The sequence below is a fragment of the Phaethon aethereus genome (genome assembly GCF_964289735.1).
Source record: "Phaethon aethereus genome assembly, chromosome: 8".
Lineage (NCBI taxonomy): Eukaryota > Metazoa > Chordata > Aves > Phaethontiformes > Phaethontidae > Phaethon > Phaethon aethereus.
Window position 1 is genome coordinate 16,880,890 of NC_138584.1, and position 15,265 is coordinate 16,896,154.

General features: G+C 51.7%; 1 protein-coding gene across 1 annotated transcript; it reads left to right on the forward strand.

Moving 5' to 3' along the window:
- Positions 1-4,102: 4,102 nt before the first annotated feature.
- On the forward strand, positions 4,103-14,142 carry GFI1 (growth factor independent 1 transcriptional repressor; the record flags this gene model as incomplete). Its single annotated transcript, XM_082002659.1, has 6 exons — positions 4,103-4,217; positions 4,468-4,674; positions 9,302-9,717; positions 9,806-9,943; positions 11,536-11,701; positions 13,776-14,142. 6 exons carry the CDS (start codon positions 4,103-4,105, stop codon positions 13,952-13,954), a joined length of 1,221 nt encoding a protein of 406 aa, XP_081858785.1. The 3' UTR covers positions 13,955-14,142.
- Positions 14,143-15,265: the final 1,123 nt, after the last annotated feature.

Genomic DNA, 15,265 nt, shown 5'->3' on the forward strand with positions numbered 1-15,265 from the left:
ACCTTCCGCACGGAAGCCGCCCCGCTTTACAAGGCGCAAAAGCGCCTGTATGGGTTTTGAGCTTAGAGGTATAAAGACGAGTATTTTATTGTAACCAGGTCAGAATTGTTTGTAAGCGCTAACAGTAAGTCACAGTAATGTTTTCTGTTGCTTTCGTTATCCACAGTGGAAGCGCTGTTTGGCAAATAATCGAAAGGCTATTAGCTTGTCATCCCCTTTCAGAGGCAAACGAGAAAGATTGTTTTGCAAAAAGCGGCAAACGATGAGTCAACGAAGACGCATACCTGAAGTTACACCGAGTTGTTCTAATCTGGTTATTTCTACTGATTCCAGCATTCATTTTTAAAACTGAAGGCGTGAATGATTTTCGGAGTAATCTACCAAAAGTGCAGCAAGGAGAGCGCGGTATACAGATGCCGTAAGTGAAGCTGCTGTGCTCAGCACCAGGAACTTTCTGGCAATAACGAAGGTGTTAAGGGCGATGTGTCAGTCGTGTTCTTCAACTTCCTCTTGTGTTGCTACTAAAGCATCACGCAAAAGGTTGGACAGTTTCTCTCGTGGCGGTGTTTTGCTCATGGCGGTGAGCAAATCTAATCTTGCTCAGTTAGATTTTGGGAAGTCAGGTGAATCCTATGTTCCACACGGGCTCATAGGCACAAAGCGACCGATTTTTCTGTGAAATCCTTCGGGGATGCGGTGTTGGCGAAGCAAAGCGCCTGTCCGCGAAGCCAGCGTGCTCCTGGGTGTGAGAGAGACTGCAGTTTGCTCCTGCCTTGTCCGGCTTCAGTCTCGCTCGGTCTCGGTCGTTTCTGAGCGGGTAATGGTGTTACACCCCGATTCGCTCACTGCAGAGCCGTACCGCGGGCGGCCCTACAGTCATCGAAATGGTGTTGCTAGTGGCCCCAGATGTCCGAGAGAGAAGCCTAGAGCCACCTCAGAAAGACACCGAAGACCCGAGCCGGATTTCCCGGCTCCATCAGGAATCCGAGGCTAGACCTGCAAAACTGTGGTTTGGGGCCGGGAGGGGTGCGTGTGTAAAAGGCGGCGAACCTTTTTCTCTTTGCAGAAGGGAGCAGGCTTCCTAGCTGCGCGGCGCGGGGGTCCCCGCAGGTGTGGGCGGTGCGGGGCGCTGCCTGCCGCGGACCCCTGCTACCGTGCGCGCCGCCGGTGCCTGCTGCCCGGAGCCTCCCCGAGGTAACAGCCTGCGCACCGGCACGCAGGCGAGGAAGGCAACCGCTTCCCTCTCGCCTGGCTCCGCTCCTCTCTCGCCTTCGTGGTTTAATCGCTCTCAAGCTACAGTAGCCACCGTGCGCCAGGGAGGGGGGGTGGTGGGGGATCTCGCCTACCCCTTCCATATTTAACCATTACCTAAATCCGAGGGGAAATGAGCAAACCTCTAGGCTTGGGTCTTAAGGTATTTTCAGCACCGTTGGGCGTATTTATCCCAGAAGAGTTTTCCACAACAAGTTATTTCTAGTCTAGGGGAGGTCTTCGTTGCCCAGGGCCCTGCCTCAGTCCCGATTATAACGCCACGCACGGCGCGATGGCGGCGGGACGCACGTCCCCCCATTCCCGGGGCCGGGATGCTGCGCGGGGCCGGGATGCTGCGCGAGCCGGCTCGGCAGGGCGGGCGCCGGCTCCTCCGTCCCCGGCCCTCTGCCTCTGCCCGCCTTGAGTCAATCTGTGTTTTGAATCTGTGACTTGTTCTCGTTGCGGAAGTTGAAGGGGATCCAAGAATAGTTCAGATAGATGTGTGTAATTTCTAGAGCAGAACCCCGAGAGAAATGAAACGCCCGATTCCAGAATGACACTTTGATGTCACTTCAGCGAGCCCTGTGAGGTGGAATACGGTAAGGCATTTTCATTTAAGGAAAAAGAGAGAGAGAGGAGGGTGAACAGTGCTGATTTGTGAGGCTTTGGCCTTTTTTTAAAAAAAAAAAAAGTGTTGTTTGTTGGGGTTTTTTTTTTTTTTTTGGGTTGCAGAAGCTCCTAACGCTCAGGAAGTGGAATTTGTGGTTTAGGGGGCCGAGCTCTGAAGGAGTTGAGAGAGACAGAAAAGAAAAAAAAAGCCAACTCAAGCACCATTGCTTCTTAAAGGGAGGCTAAATTTAAAGTCACCCAAACTAGCTGGCTGCGGCGCAAACCCGGTCTGCAGCCCAGCTTCCTTCACCCCTCCAAATGGGTAAGCGCTCTTGCTTTTCTCGCCTCGCGTGGGCAGATGCCGGCGGGCCGGCCGGGCTGGCAGCGCCCCCTCTCCTTTCCCCTGCTTAAGTCTCCTCACCTCTCCTCTCCTCCTCCTCTCCTTCTCTCCTCACCGCTGGCCCGCCGCGCCGCTACGGCCCCCCTTCAGCCGCGGTGGCGCGGTGAGGCGCCGGCCTCGCGCCCCCACAGTGGTGGCCGTTGGCGGGCGCGGGCCCCGCGTGTCGCCAGGCGCCAGCGGCGGCCGCGCGCGCGGTCCTCGGGCCGACGGCCGGAGGGGAGGGGCGGGGGAGAGCGGGGGCAGGTGTCCGCGGCGGAGCGGCGCCCCGCGGCCAGGTGGGCTGCGGGACTCGCCTTCCCACGGGCCCGGCCCCAGCCTGGCAGGCTCCGGCCTTGGTCGGCGGAGCCTCCGCGGCGTGGCTTTTGGAGGGAGAAGCGCCGCGTCGGGGCGAAAACACGCAGCAGAAGCGACGCCGTCGCCCGGAGGGAGCCCTTCACGGCTTGCGGCTGCCGTTGCTGTTGGGGAGGGCGACACGTTATCGGCCCGCTTTGATTTCTCTCTCCCCGCTCAAGGCTGAACCGAGGCGCAGGTGGGCCCGGGCAACGACGCTCCCACCCGGCGCCGTGCCCGGGGGCGGTGCCTCCCCGGCGGCGCGGAGCGGCTCAGCCCCTGGCCGGAGCGGACGGGCGGGAGCTTCGCGGCGCAGGCAGGTCCGCCACCTGCAGCACAGTTCCCGTGCGCCCGCCGGGGGCTCTGCTCCGGCGGGACAGGCGGGGCCGGGCCGGGCTCCTCCTTTCCCCGTTCCCAAGCCTGACGCCACGGTCGGGAGGGGGGGAAAAAAAAAAAAAAGAAAAGCAGCCCCCCGAAGTCCCCCAAAAGAACCAAAGTAACGTGGTTTTAAGTCGCTTTTTGCAAAGTATCAAGTGTAACGACAGCGGCGGCCAGGCGCTGGGCCGGCTCGAGTGAACCTCTCTCGCCTTCCCCCGAGGAGCAGGCTCGGGACAGCCCTGCTTAACCCCGGCCCTGTCCCCCTTGGCCCCCCGGCTCCCCACGGGCCCCCCCGCAGGTTTCCCACCTCGTCTCTCTCCCCGCCCCGGCTTTCGGTGCCCGCAGCTGCAAGGTGCCACGGCGCTAACAGCTGCGGGCTGCAGGAGAGATTCCGTTTTGTTCGTTTTCGCGTTATCGTGGTTCGCGCTGGATGGATGAATCAGTCCCTCCGACAACAGCAGCCTCTCAGGCGTCGGGCTTAGGCTGTCGGGTTTGTAACGACACTCACGCCCGCCCCGGCAGCAGCCCTGCGCCGTCCAGCCTGCTGTGGGCAGCGGGGACTGATAAGCTGCTTCGGGGGTGCGTTTTGCTGGCGCCGCTTCTACCGCGGCTGTCGGTGCGGGCGCAAACTTGGAGGCGCGGTGCGCCCACTCCGCCGACTGCGGCCGGGGGTGCACATGACCGTCCCCCAGCTCCCTCAGCCCCAGCTCATCCGACGAGCGGTGCCCGACCGCTGCTTGTTGCCGCGATCCGGCAGCCGTCGTCTGGCCGGCATCCCTTCTCCGGCGGGGCGGGCACCGCTCGCCGTCGGGCTGCCGGAGCGTGACCGGTGCTGCCCCAGGGGCACAGGCGGGCAGCGTTGGCCGGGGGCGGTGGGAGGCTGAGTAGCTGCGCCCCGGGGAGGGGGGGGAGGCGAGCGGGGCCGGGGGCGGCGGCCGGAGCCACCTGCGCGCCGCCCCCGGCGAGCGGCCCCTCCCGGCCGGCGCCCCCGGCCCTCACCGGCGGGCTCGGCGCCTCCCCGCAGGTCGCCTCCCCGCCGCCGCCCCGCGGGAGACTCGGGGGTGACGCTCGCCGCCGCCGTGCCCGGCGCTTGCAGAGGGACTGCGGCCGCGCCGGCCGTGACAGCACCCCGCCATGCCGAGGTCCTTCCTAGTGAAGAGCAAGAAAGCGCACAGCTACCACCAGCCCCGCTCCGCCGACGACGACTGCAGCCTGCGGCTGGAGACGGTGCTAGCCCAGATCTGCGCAGGTAGGAGCCCCGCGGCCGCAGCCTCGCTTGCGGCGGATACAGTCCGCACGCCCACCCCGCATCACCCCGTTGCCAGCGGCACCACCACCAGGCCGGTAGCCGGGCAGCCCCGCGGGACGCCGGAGGTGCTTAGAGGGTGTTGGAGACAGTCCGGCAGCAAACCTCGGTGGGAGCGGGGCCGCCGCGGGCGGTGACTGGCTCCCACGGCGGACCCGCACTGAGGAGCTCACTCGCCCCCTTTTCCCTGCAGACAGCAAGATCCCCGAGGACGCGGGGCTGTGCCGCACCGTCCTGCCCGACCCGGCGCCTTCCCAGGGGCGCTTCTCCCCGGAATCCCACCTCACCGAGGCTGCCGATGGCACCTCCGAGTCAGCGCCCAGCTGCGAGGGCAGCGTCTGTGACAGGGTGTCCGAATTTGAGGATTTCTGGAGACCTCCCTCGCCCTCCGTCTCGCCAGGTAGGACCGGGGCGAGCAGACCTCGGCGAGGGTCCGGCTGCGTATCTGTGTTGGTGCCGTAGGGCAGCGCCTCATGGCTGGGGGCCGGCGTCGAAAACTAGTGGAAGGGACAGATTTGCCTTTTCCCACTGCGCGTGGGAAAAGGCAAATCTGTCCCTTCCACTCGTTTTCGGGCTCTTCTCTCTCGGGTTGTTTTTTCAGCCCATCTCCCACTGCTAAGGGAGCAGCGGGTGACAGGCTGTAGGAAAGTTGTGATGCTATCGGGTGTTCATTTTTGGTTTCAGATTAATTGCTAGAGGCAAGGTGGTTATGTTTTAAAGGTCTTGGCATTTTCCTACAGGGTCCTGCTACCTGGAGTTGAGATGTTTTTAAGACAGTAAAAATTTCTGCTAGGCTATCTATATACCTGTAGTAAACAGCGTTGACTTTGTGTTTTGTACTACCTGCTAGATGTTTTCTCTAACTCTCTCTTAGGTTATTCCTTGCCTCTTGCCTATAAAAAGGATCTCTCCCTCCCCTCCTTCTCTCTCCTTTTGTTTGTGTTTTTTTTTTTCTTTTCTAAAAACGCATTCGTAAAAACATGAAAATAATGACGGTCAGATTTGAACACCCCAAATCCAGGAAACTCACACTTATGGCTGCAGCGCCTGTCTCTAGCTCCCTTGTCCTGTCTTTGATGTGGTTGGAGCAGTGGGAGATGCTGTCCCCAGCCTGGCGCGAATACTTATCTCGTTAAAAATACAATGGTGTCATTTTATAACAAAAACATGTATATATAAAACCCACTTTTTATTGCCTCGGTTAAAAACTGACAGCTGGAAAAAAGAATGCTTTCTGCCTTAACGAGGGGAAAATTGTCTTAGCTTTACTGACAGCAGACTCCAGCAAACGAATACTTAGTCCCGTTTCCTGACTGATTTTCCGACTTTGTCTTTATAGTGTCCTTGCATATCAACGACTGATTGTAATGATGTGGCTTTGCATTTTTAAAGCCTCACCCTCTTTTACGAGTCCTAAAGCCCTTTGAGGGACATTCAAAATGCTGCCCAGTATCAGCTGGCCACCGGACAGTTTCAGTCTGTGCAAATGCAGCAATGCAGCAGTGTCTCTTTTGCTAATATTTCTGCACAGAGTGTAGCAATGTGTGTCGTTTTTGTTCTTACGATTTTGTTCTGCTCCTCCTTCCCCAAATAATTACAATTTCTGCACGGGAAACAGACCCTTTTCACATTAGACAGATGTAAAATGGAGCAGGTATTTACAAGGGCTGCTCTGCCTTTTCCTCCTCCTCATTTCTTCCCCCGCTGTGAGATTCAGTAGCTCCCTGCCAACGACCCAGCTATACCCAGAGCAGATATCTTTGCAAAATGAGGGTGACATCCCCAGATCGAGATTTTTCGGCAGGGGGATGGGAGAGGGCAGTCTTGGGACTGTTGGATCCTATTCACAGGAGTAATGGGAAGGTAAGGGACTCCAGGTACTGTACGGAAAGAGCTCTATTAAATGAACCATTGAGAGAGGTGCTGTTACGTGAATGATGAAGGCAGCGGCAGCAGGATTAGATAGTCAGGCTTCCTCCCACAGCTGCCCCCCAGCCCCTCTGCCTTCCAGCTGGTTTGTCAGATTCAGCACAAAGCTGGAATTTGTGCCTAGGTCACTTCTGTAAGATGCACTGGTGAGAGGCTAGATTTCTGTGATTGTGTTTGTCTCGGTGGAGCACAGTTTCTGTGCTTTCACAGGCAGGGCAGATGAGAAATGGTCTTTCTAAATCATTCTCAGGGCAGGTATAGCAAGTGGTACTATCACCCCCTTATCCCTAGAAGTGAACATAGGTGCAGGTTGCACTTCAATACGCAGTGAAAGCCAGATTTCAGGTTTGTCTTTGCGTGCTGTGCAGCTGATCCAAGTGGGCATGCACAGGCACAATACCTGTTAACACTCTACTACTTTGTTGACTCCATCAGTGCAAATCACTTTGTTATTTAACCTTTCTAGTGTGTCTGTAATCACATGCGTTTGCATATACACAGGGTGCCTAATAGGTCAGTGCAGCAGTATGTTAGTATCCCCGGGTGAGCCTGTTGATGCTGCAGTCTTGGAGGCTATTACTGGCTACAATGGGGTTGTGCAGAATGCGTGGTGGTTTGTGGTCTGTGGAGGAGGACATTTGAATCTTTCTTTGCTGTGCATATCAATCTGTTCCCAGCCATTTCAGGTTAAGTTTGCCTTGCCTTCAAAAAAGAGCATTGATGTTTTTTCTCCTAGAAGTGGTCTATATAAAAGCTGCACAGAATTGCTAGGAAGAGGAGGGAGAATCTCTCTCCCTTCCTGCTCTCCTCTTGGAGGCCTAGATGCTGTGGAGTGGTGGAGAGGCAGACACAGAAGTGCCTTGCAGTGTGGCAGAGCAGGGTTTGCGGGTCATCTTGATACTGGGTACAGGGCTTGGATGGCTTGAGCTTGCCCATGAGAAGTATAGCATGAGTGGCTGCCCTGCACTTGTGCTTGAGAGGTCTCCAAAGCATGTGAGGGGATGGAAGGAACATTGCCCGCAAACTGATCTGTAGTGCAATGTTTACCATGTCCCGTGTTGCCAATTCCAAGGGCTCAAAAATCAGGTCAGCCTTCCCTCGCCGCTCGCTCAACAGACTGGCTTAGAAATCAAGATTGTAAGTAATACCTTATGGATATTCAGTTCTAGTGTTGAAATATTGAGAGTTTACATTTTCATGCTTTTCTTTACAGTCTGGGCTAGAAGTTGACTGTAAGAGGAAAAAAATGTTAAAACAAGAACAAGCAAACAAAAAGAAAGCTGAGGGCCTGATGAAATCATGCAGTTTCAAGAGTTGGTGCTTTAAGATAGTTTTGAATCTTGTGATAAAATCGTGAGAGATGGCAACACTGAAACTGGTTGTAAAGACACAAGATAGATGATGTGACGCTGACCACAACTTTGCAGTCAGTGCAGAACAGGAAAAATCATGCTCAGCGCCATGTCAGCTAATTTGATTTCACTGCTCTGTTCAAATGTCCCAGTTGGTATGTGCACATATGTTTCCAACCAAAGGACTGCTAATTTCAATGAAAGAATTTGAGACTTTGAAATTACGTAAAAGATAGGAAACAGTCAAGTCATTCAAAGCTCAATTTTCACCTCATTTCCCACTCACTTCTGTAACCTTCAGTGACCGTCTGCCTATCCAAATGGATAGCCTAACACATCATGCCTTCCTTCCCTAGCCCACCCCTGGTTATCTTGGTTTGCCGAAGGTCGAGAAAGCCATGGGAGCTGTGAAGCTGACAGGCATGAGAAAAAGCAAAAGAGCAATTCTGGGTGGACGAGTTTTTGGGTATAGGAGGTTATTCTGGAAGCCCAAGGTGTAAGGGGTGCCAGTATCTCTGTGAAGGCATTGGCACTTCAGTAGTTAATTGGTTCATCTTTTCCTTGGTTCACTAAAATATTTGTCCAGTGGAGACATTTGACTCACAGCAGTGCTGCTGCCTGCTGTGACGAAGAGTGAAAGCAGAGCACCTTGGGCATTAACCAGCATCTCTGGCAGACACAGTTGGGGTCTGGTACCTCATGTTCCCTGCCCGACTGTGCTTTCCTCTATGCGAGGCTCCCAAAAAAGCATTTGTGCCTTTAGACACTGATCTCAAAGGCTATGTTCCTGAACTCCATCAGACTCTGCTATGGGCCCCCCAAGTGTGATTCATCGTGTGGTGCCCACTGCCCCGGTCAGATGCCATTGCCAAAGGTGAGCATCTTAGAGCCAACTGAAGCCATCTGAGCTTGTCCTGGTGGAAGATCACTTTGATTATGACTGCTTGGAAAATCTTTTTGTGTCTTCAATTTTTAATGTGGCCTATATCGATGATTTTGTGAAGCCTATGTTTTGGGTGGACTAAGTTTCTTTACTTGGAGAAACTCAGAGCAATCTGAGACAACCGTGATTTTATTTCAGATGAGGACTGATTTTAGTTTTGGGGTTTTTTTTCCTGAAAAAGTGTGGCATGACATTCAAACACCTCAGAAGCTGTTCTTTGTTTCGATTATGCTGTAGTATAGTTATGGACAGTTGTGGCGTGAAGTTGAGAGGCTGGATTTGGTCATTAAACTGTGCAACAAGCAGTTTTTAGTTTTGTTGAACAGGTAAATGTTGGCACACTTGCTCCTTCTGGTACCTCCGTAATGTCATATTTGCTATATGGATGTGTGGGATCTACATCAGAGCTTAAAAGTGTACTGTCGGCTTTGATGCCCATCTTTGGGACACAGTAGATAATACTTTCCTGAGGAGCTGCAGATAAAATCAAAGGAAGTTGCAGACTGAGTTGTTTAGTGTCTCAATAGTCAGATCAGTGTGTACACACCTGGGCACCCAGAGACAGACAGAATTGGTGTCTACTTTAAATAATTCGGTTGGGACAGGAGGTGAGTAGGTAGTACTGGATGCACAGACCCTACTGTGCAATATAAAATGTCCTCCCATTAGCGAAGAAAGGGCAGCCTTAATATGCAGTACAGGGGTCTGGCTCTGGGCACAAGTCTGAGCGCTGAGACAATTCTGCCCCCATGATAGTGGCTGGACTGTGAAGCGCACTAATTAATTCCCTTGTGTTTCCGCAGCCTCGGAGCGATCTGTGTGTCCGTCCCTAGATGAAGCACCCCCCTTCTCGGTGCCCTTCAAACCGTACATGTGGAACAGCCTGGGTGGCTCCGAGCTGAGGCACCTTGTGCAAAGCTACAGGCCCTGCCCGACGCTGGAGCGAACCTCAGCCCTGGGGCTGTTCTGCGAGGGAGGCTCTGAGCCTGCCCTCTACGGCGCAGAGTGTAGCTCTTCCCTCAGGCTTTATGGTGACTTCGGCTCCCCGGGCCCGGGACTGTTTGAGCGGCCGCCGGCAGCAGCACCCGGACACTATGCTGAGACGCAACCTGGGCTGCAGCAAGAGAAGGGGCCAGGTGGCATCAAAGTGGAGCCGGACCTCTTGTGCCGCCCATTGCTCATCAGCACTGGCTCTTACAAGTGTGTCAAGTGCAGCAAGGTAGGGATCCCTTTCTCCCACGCTGGTTATGGCTCTTCCCCAGCCCCTTCTCCCTGGCAAGCCTGACCCTTGTGCTCTCTCCCCTCAGGTCTTCTCCACCCCACATGGCCTTGAGGTACATGTGCGCCGCTCACACAGTGGCACGAGGCCCTTTGCCTGTGACATGTGTGGTAAGACCTTCGGCCATGCAGTCAGCCTGGAGCAGCACAAGGCTGTGCACTCGCAGGTGAGAGCGCGGCAGACTGCCAGGATGCAGGTCTGAGGGCCAGCTGCTTGCTTTGGCTGGCTATGAGGGGGCCATAAAGGCAATCACATGGCAGCAGGTGGGCTTCTAAACTGAGGAGAGGAAGAGAGCACGGTAGGGCTGCAGTGGGCAGTTGTGTGGGAAGAATATGGTGGCAGGCAGAGGAAAGGGTGGGAAAAGCTGGTGAGCAAAGTAGCAAATCAACAAATTAAAGAGCACAGGCCTTGTTTCCATTCCCCAGACCTTGTGTGCATCTGTATTAAGCAGTGGGCACTTCTGGCACTAGAGAGGTAGCAGATAATAAAATCTAACTCTTGGAACTGGAAATTGTAATGTGGGCGTGGACTTTTTTAAACAGCTAAAGCAACCAACTGTGCTTTCTTTCAACACAGCTCTCCTCATTCTTTCTCCTCCCCCCAAAAAGTGAGTCTTCCCTTGTTTGTAGTCATTGTGTCTCTGCAGGGAACATCTGAACGACCAGTCAGGTATAGAGCACAGACTTCACCCGTCTCGACACACTCTGAGTCACACACCAAAAGAATATGGTAGTTAATTTTGGTAGGTGGACTTGTAACATTTTCCACCTGCTGATATTGTGCCATATTTCCCCTTCACCCACCCACTTGACCTGGCAAATCTTCCTTCTTCAGATTGGCTTTTGGAGGATAGAGTTACAGCAATGTTTTTTTGCTATTTGTTTTATTTACAGTTTCATGAGTGTGCAACAGTAGAGCACACGGTGAGGGGAAATATCTCATCACCCATTAAGTAATAGTGAAAAGAGCAGCACTACATATTGTGTCCATGGACGGGACAACATTTCAGGGGGAATGCATTAAAAGCCAAATAAAAACTAGGGTGATTGTATGAAAGCATAGCAGGAGGAGGAAGGTGTGATGGTAGTTAAGGGATGGAAAGAAGAGATGATTTATGGTGGAAGAAAGTGGTGGAGAGGAGTGTGTGAGGGAGAGGAGAGAGACAGCAAGGTCTTAATGCATTTATTTTCATATGTTAAAGTAGTAAGCCAAAAAGCTGTTTTCCCCAGGTGCTCTAGGTACCTTTCACTTGAATTTTAATGGAACTACAAATAAGCAGTTAGTTGTTGTCCTGCCAGCAGAAATCAGAGATTTCCCAGGAGAGCCAAGCAGACCTCAGCACCCACTTCCTTGTGTACAGTGGAGACGTGGCTTCTGAACAGTGCTGCAGCTGCTGGGCTTCCCAGTGGAGTGATCATGTCTTGGGCCCCTGTTGCAATGTGCAGGCAGACTCTGCCCGGTCAGTCGGGGCTGCTCCCACCTGGACATTCCTGCCAGCAGGAAGAGCTGTTCAATTAAATTTTTGTGAGGAGTGGTGCACAGCACTGGGAGAGGGTGCATTATCTTTTTTATCATGTGGTGGTATGATGTCAGTGGTAGTGTCTCCACAGGCCAGTGGAGAGAAGACTCTGGAGAAGTGGAAGTGCTTCCTGCCTTGCTAAGGCAGAAGGTGCAACACTGATGTGCTGCTGGGCAGTTTGTTGCTGGTAGGTTTTTTGGTGTGGTGTAACGTGTGTGTTTGGGCTCTTCTCTCTGCAGGAACGCAGCTTTGATTGTAAGATTTGTGGCAAGAGTTTTAAGAGATCTTCTACTCTGTCCACCCATCTGCTCATCCACTCAGACACCCGTCCCTATCCATGCCAGTACTGTGGGAAGCGGTTCCACCAGAAATCTGATATGAAGAAACACACCTTCATTCACACAGGTCAGCCCTGCAGCTACTGGTGTTCAGCCCCAGCTGTGAGGGCAGGTCTCTGAAGAGGCCTCTCCGCAGCAGTCCATTCCTCCTCAGCTGGCGCAGTACATGCACCTCCCCATGCTTCTCACTGCCCTGCTGCTGTTCATGTTATCTGAGCTCTACTGGTGCAAAGGAGAGTGATTTGAATGTGGTTTCATGAACAGCAGCTGCAAAATAACCCAAATCCTCGCAATCCAATCAGTGTTCCCTTAACAGGATCCACCAATGTTTATTCAAAGGGCTAGTGTGTAAGATGATTTGTAGAATATTATATTCATGTAGCCTTGATTTACAGCTGAGGTCCCTGGAAAATGACAGGTGAATTTGATTGCAGCATTTCTTTTTGCAGGATCTACCAATTTACAATAGGAACAACAGGAGTCTCCTCCTCTAGATCAAACACTAAACTGGAGGGCCTAGGGTCCAACTCTTAGTCTAAATATTTGTTCAGAGATTGTCTGCACTTCCACACGGACTTTCTGAGAAATGGCTGCAGTTTGATACAGAATGGAAGGAGAGGTGCATAGTTCTCAAGTTTCACTGTTAGTAATAAACGTGGAAACTAATAAAGTGCAGGTGAATCACCAAAGGAAATTGTTTTAAAAATATCATTCAGTGAGAAAGCAGGTTTATCAGAAATCTTTAAAAGAAAATTGTGCCTTTCAGACCTGCACCATTCACGTAAAGTAGAGGGAAACAAATGATGTGAGAAGCATTTGTAGACCCAAAATAACAGCTGTACTGGCCAAACCCAAGGTGCAGATGACTGAAGTTCTGTTTCCTGATAGTGACCTCTAGCAGATACCAAGGGTGAAGCATAAAAATGACAAATATATAGAAAGATGTCATTATGTGTAGCGCTGCTTGGTTGTGACTTTTCTAGATGACAAGCAGTGAACAATAAATGTTACTTATAAAGATTTTCCACCACATGTTTGCTGGATTAAAATTAACTATTTAGGAAGTAACACAAAAAGTATTTCCATAGTAACTTTTTCAAATGAGGCTTGATTAAGTAGAATTTCAGCCAAATTCTGAATCAGTCAAAACCATTATTTTGTTGCGAGATCAGAAACCGTGCCTGGGCTTTTAAATTGCATATATAAAACCAGGTCCTTAACTGAATCAGAGATACCTTTCATATGCAGCATACACTTGTAAACTGAGCCCCCAGCGCATTTTGTATTATTTTGTGTTTCTAAGAATCTGATCTTCAAATATGCAAAGAGTTTGTTGCTCCAGCTGAAGCCAGTGGGCTCTGCAGGTGCAAAGCCACTCTGAAAATCAGGCTTGGTTTTGTGGCTGGGTTCCCTTTTATCCGTTACTTGATAATAAACTCTATGAAAATGCACTGAGATGGAAGCCAGTGGAGTTTTGCCCTCCATAGGAGAACTTCTGGAGGCTGGATTTTTTCCCATTTACATTATTTACCTGCAGGAGAACTTCAGGGCTGGCTTGGGGTGACCACTAGCATTTCAGTGTGGGGAACAGAGAGAGGAGCAGATCTTTGGATGAACCCTGTCCTTCAGGATTCACTCAAGGGCCCTCATACCTCCCTTGGGGACAGACCCCAGCTCACTGGGTTTGGGTTTAACAACCTCCATCTATCTATTCCACCTGCTCCCATGCTGATGCTATAATAATCAGTCAGGCATTCAGCATGACTTGTGGGTCCTTCCAGGAGTTCCTCATGTTTCTAGGACACAAAGCCAGTTTAAATCCCACAGAGCCCACGCAGCCAAATGTATTCACAAGTTACCGTGTCCTGAGAGCACTCTGTGCTTCAGGCTGCTCCCAGGACTATACTGGGTTGATGGAGGTGCAGCCAAGTCCAGGCCTGCTCAGCTGCAGTGCAGGCTCAGCTAATGCTCTGGGGCTCCCAACTGCATGTTTTTTATAAGAATGACTTCTTTGGTAATCACACGGGAATTGCTTTGGTTAGCTCTAAGGCCCAGTGAGCATTTCCTGTTTGGTCTGGTCCTGCGTAAGCAGCACGTTTGCCTCTCTCACACCCTCTCTCTCCCCCGTCTTCTGCGTGCAGGTGAGAAGCCTCACAAGTGCCAGGTGTGTGGAAAAGCCTTTAGTCAGAGCTCCAACCTCATCACCCACAGTCGGAAGCACACAGGCTTCAAGCCTTTTGGCTGTGATCTGTGTGGCAAAGGCTTCCAACGGAAGGTGGATTTACGGAGACACCGGGAGACACAGCATGGCCTGAAATGAGTCCCAGCTGCAAATTGGAAAGCACCTACAACACTATGAGAACAGACTCCCTTGGCTTCCCCGCTGGACCAGAGCCCTGTCCTGAGCACAGACCCTGGCATTACTTTTCTGACCAGGTGCTCAGAGAGGAAAGAAGAGGACAGGGCCATGCATTGACAGCTCCACCCGAGTGACTGTGAAAGTGGAAATTAAAGGCTGGGTTTCTCTCTTCCTCTTCCCCTCTCTGTTTCTGAAATAACACTGGAAAATAAGCCTTTTAGATAGGAAGCCTGGTACTCCAAAGACAGATAAGCTAACAAGTATCTGTAAGCTGGAAAATATTTCTCCCATGGCCAAGATGAACCCCCTGAAGTCTTCAGTAGCTCATCTCCTTGCAGGGAAACATGGGTATAACAGTGTTTACATGGTAATGACAGAGAGCCACCAGCACATGGTGCACGGAGCACTTGCCTTGCTCGAGTTTCAGTGCTGACTGGCTTCACTCTTAGTTTCCTGTTGGGAAAACCTGGAGGATCAGGATTGAACTGTGCAGTTTGCCATCTTGCTGGTTTTTAAGCAAAGGTACCAGCTTGGGCCTGATCCTGCTCTCCCTTGTTCTGGTGCAAATCGAAATCTGCATTAACAGTTACAGAGCGGCCCTTTTTATCCTCCCAGAGCCATCTCACTCTGTATGCAGGGCTTGGCTGTGTGTGTGTGTTTGAGGCTTGGGGGGGTTACTTCTTGCTACATCCACTGGGGAGAAGCAAGCTTGTGAAAGACAAGTGGAAAAGCCAAAGCACAGAGTTACGCCTTGGAACTAGAAACCCATCCAACAAGTGATCCTGACTGAGGAGGGCAGGAGCACCAGGGAGGCACAGACTTTGTGTCCAGAACCATTACTGGCTTCCATACTCTTGGGCTTGTTCTAATAACTGGAAAATATGTACTCAAGAGCATTATTTGTATATTTGGTTTTGTTTTTTAATTTTTAAAGGGAAACTCAGCTGAGGTGGGCAGGAATCATTATAAAAGTATAATTGACTGAATTTGCCTTAAATGACTCTGCATGTACCTCAGTTAAAAAAATGTTCTTTTTACTTTGTTGACAGGTTTGTAAATGTCCTTAGTTAGATTTTATGGAGTGTCTTATGTTTATTGGTACATATTTATTGGAACAATGTTTTAAGTTAATAAAGTATTGAGGATGATCCAGAGTGATTTTTATTTAATACGTAACTTCAGCACAGTTGTGAATGTCAGCTGTTACAATGGCGCACCACAGCGATGGCCAGGGCTCCCGCATTCGAGGAGAGAATGCAGGCACAGCAGAAT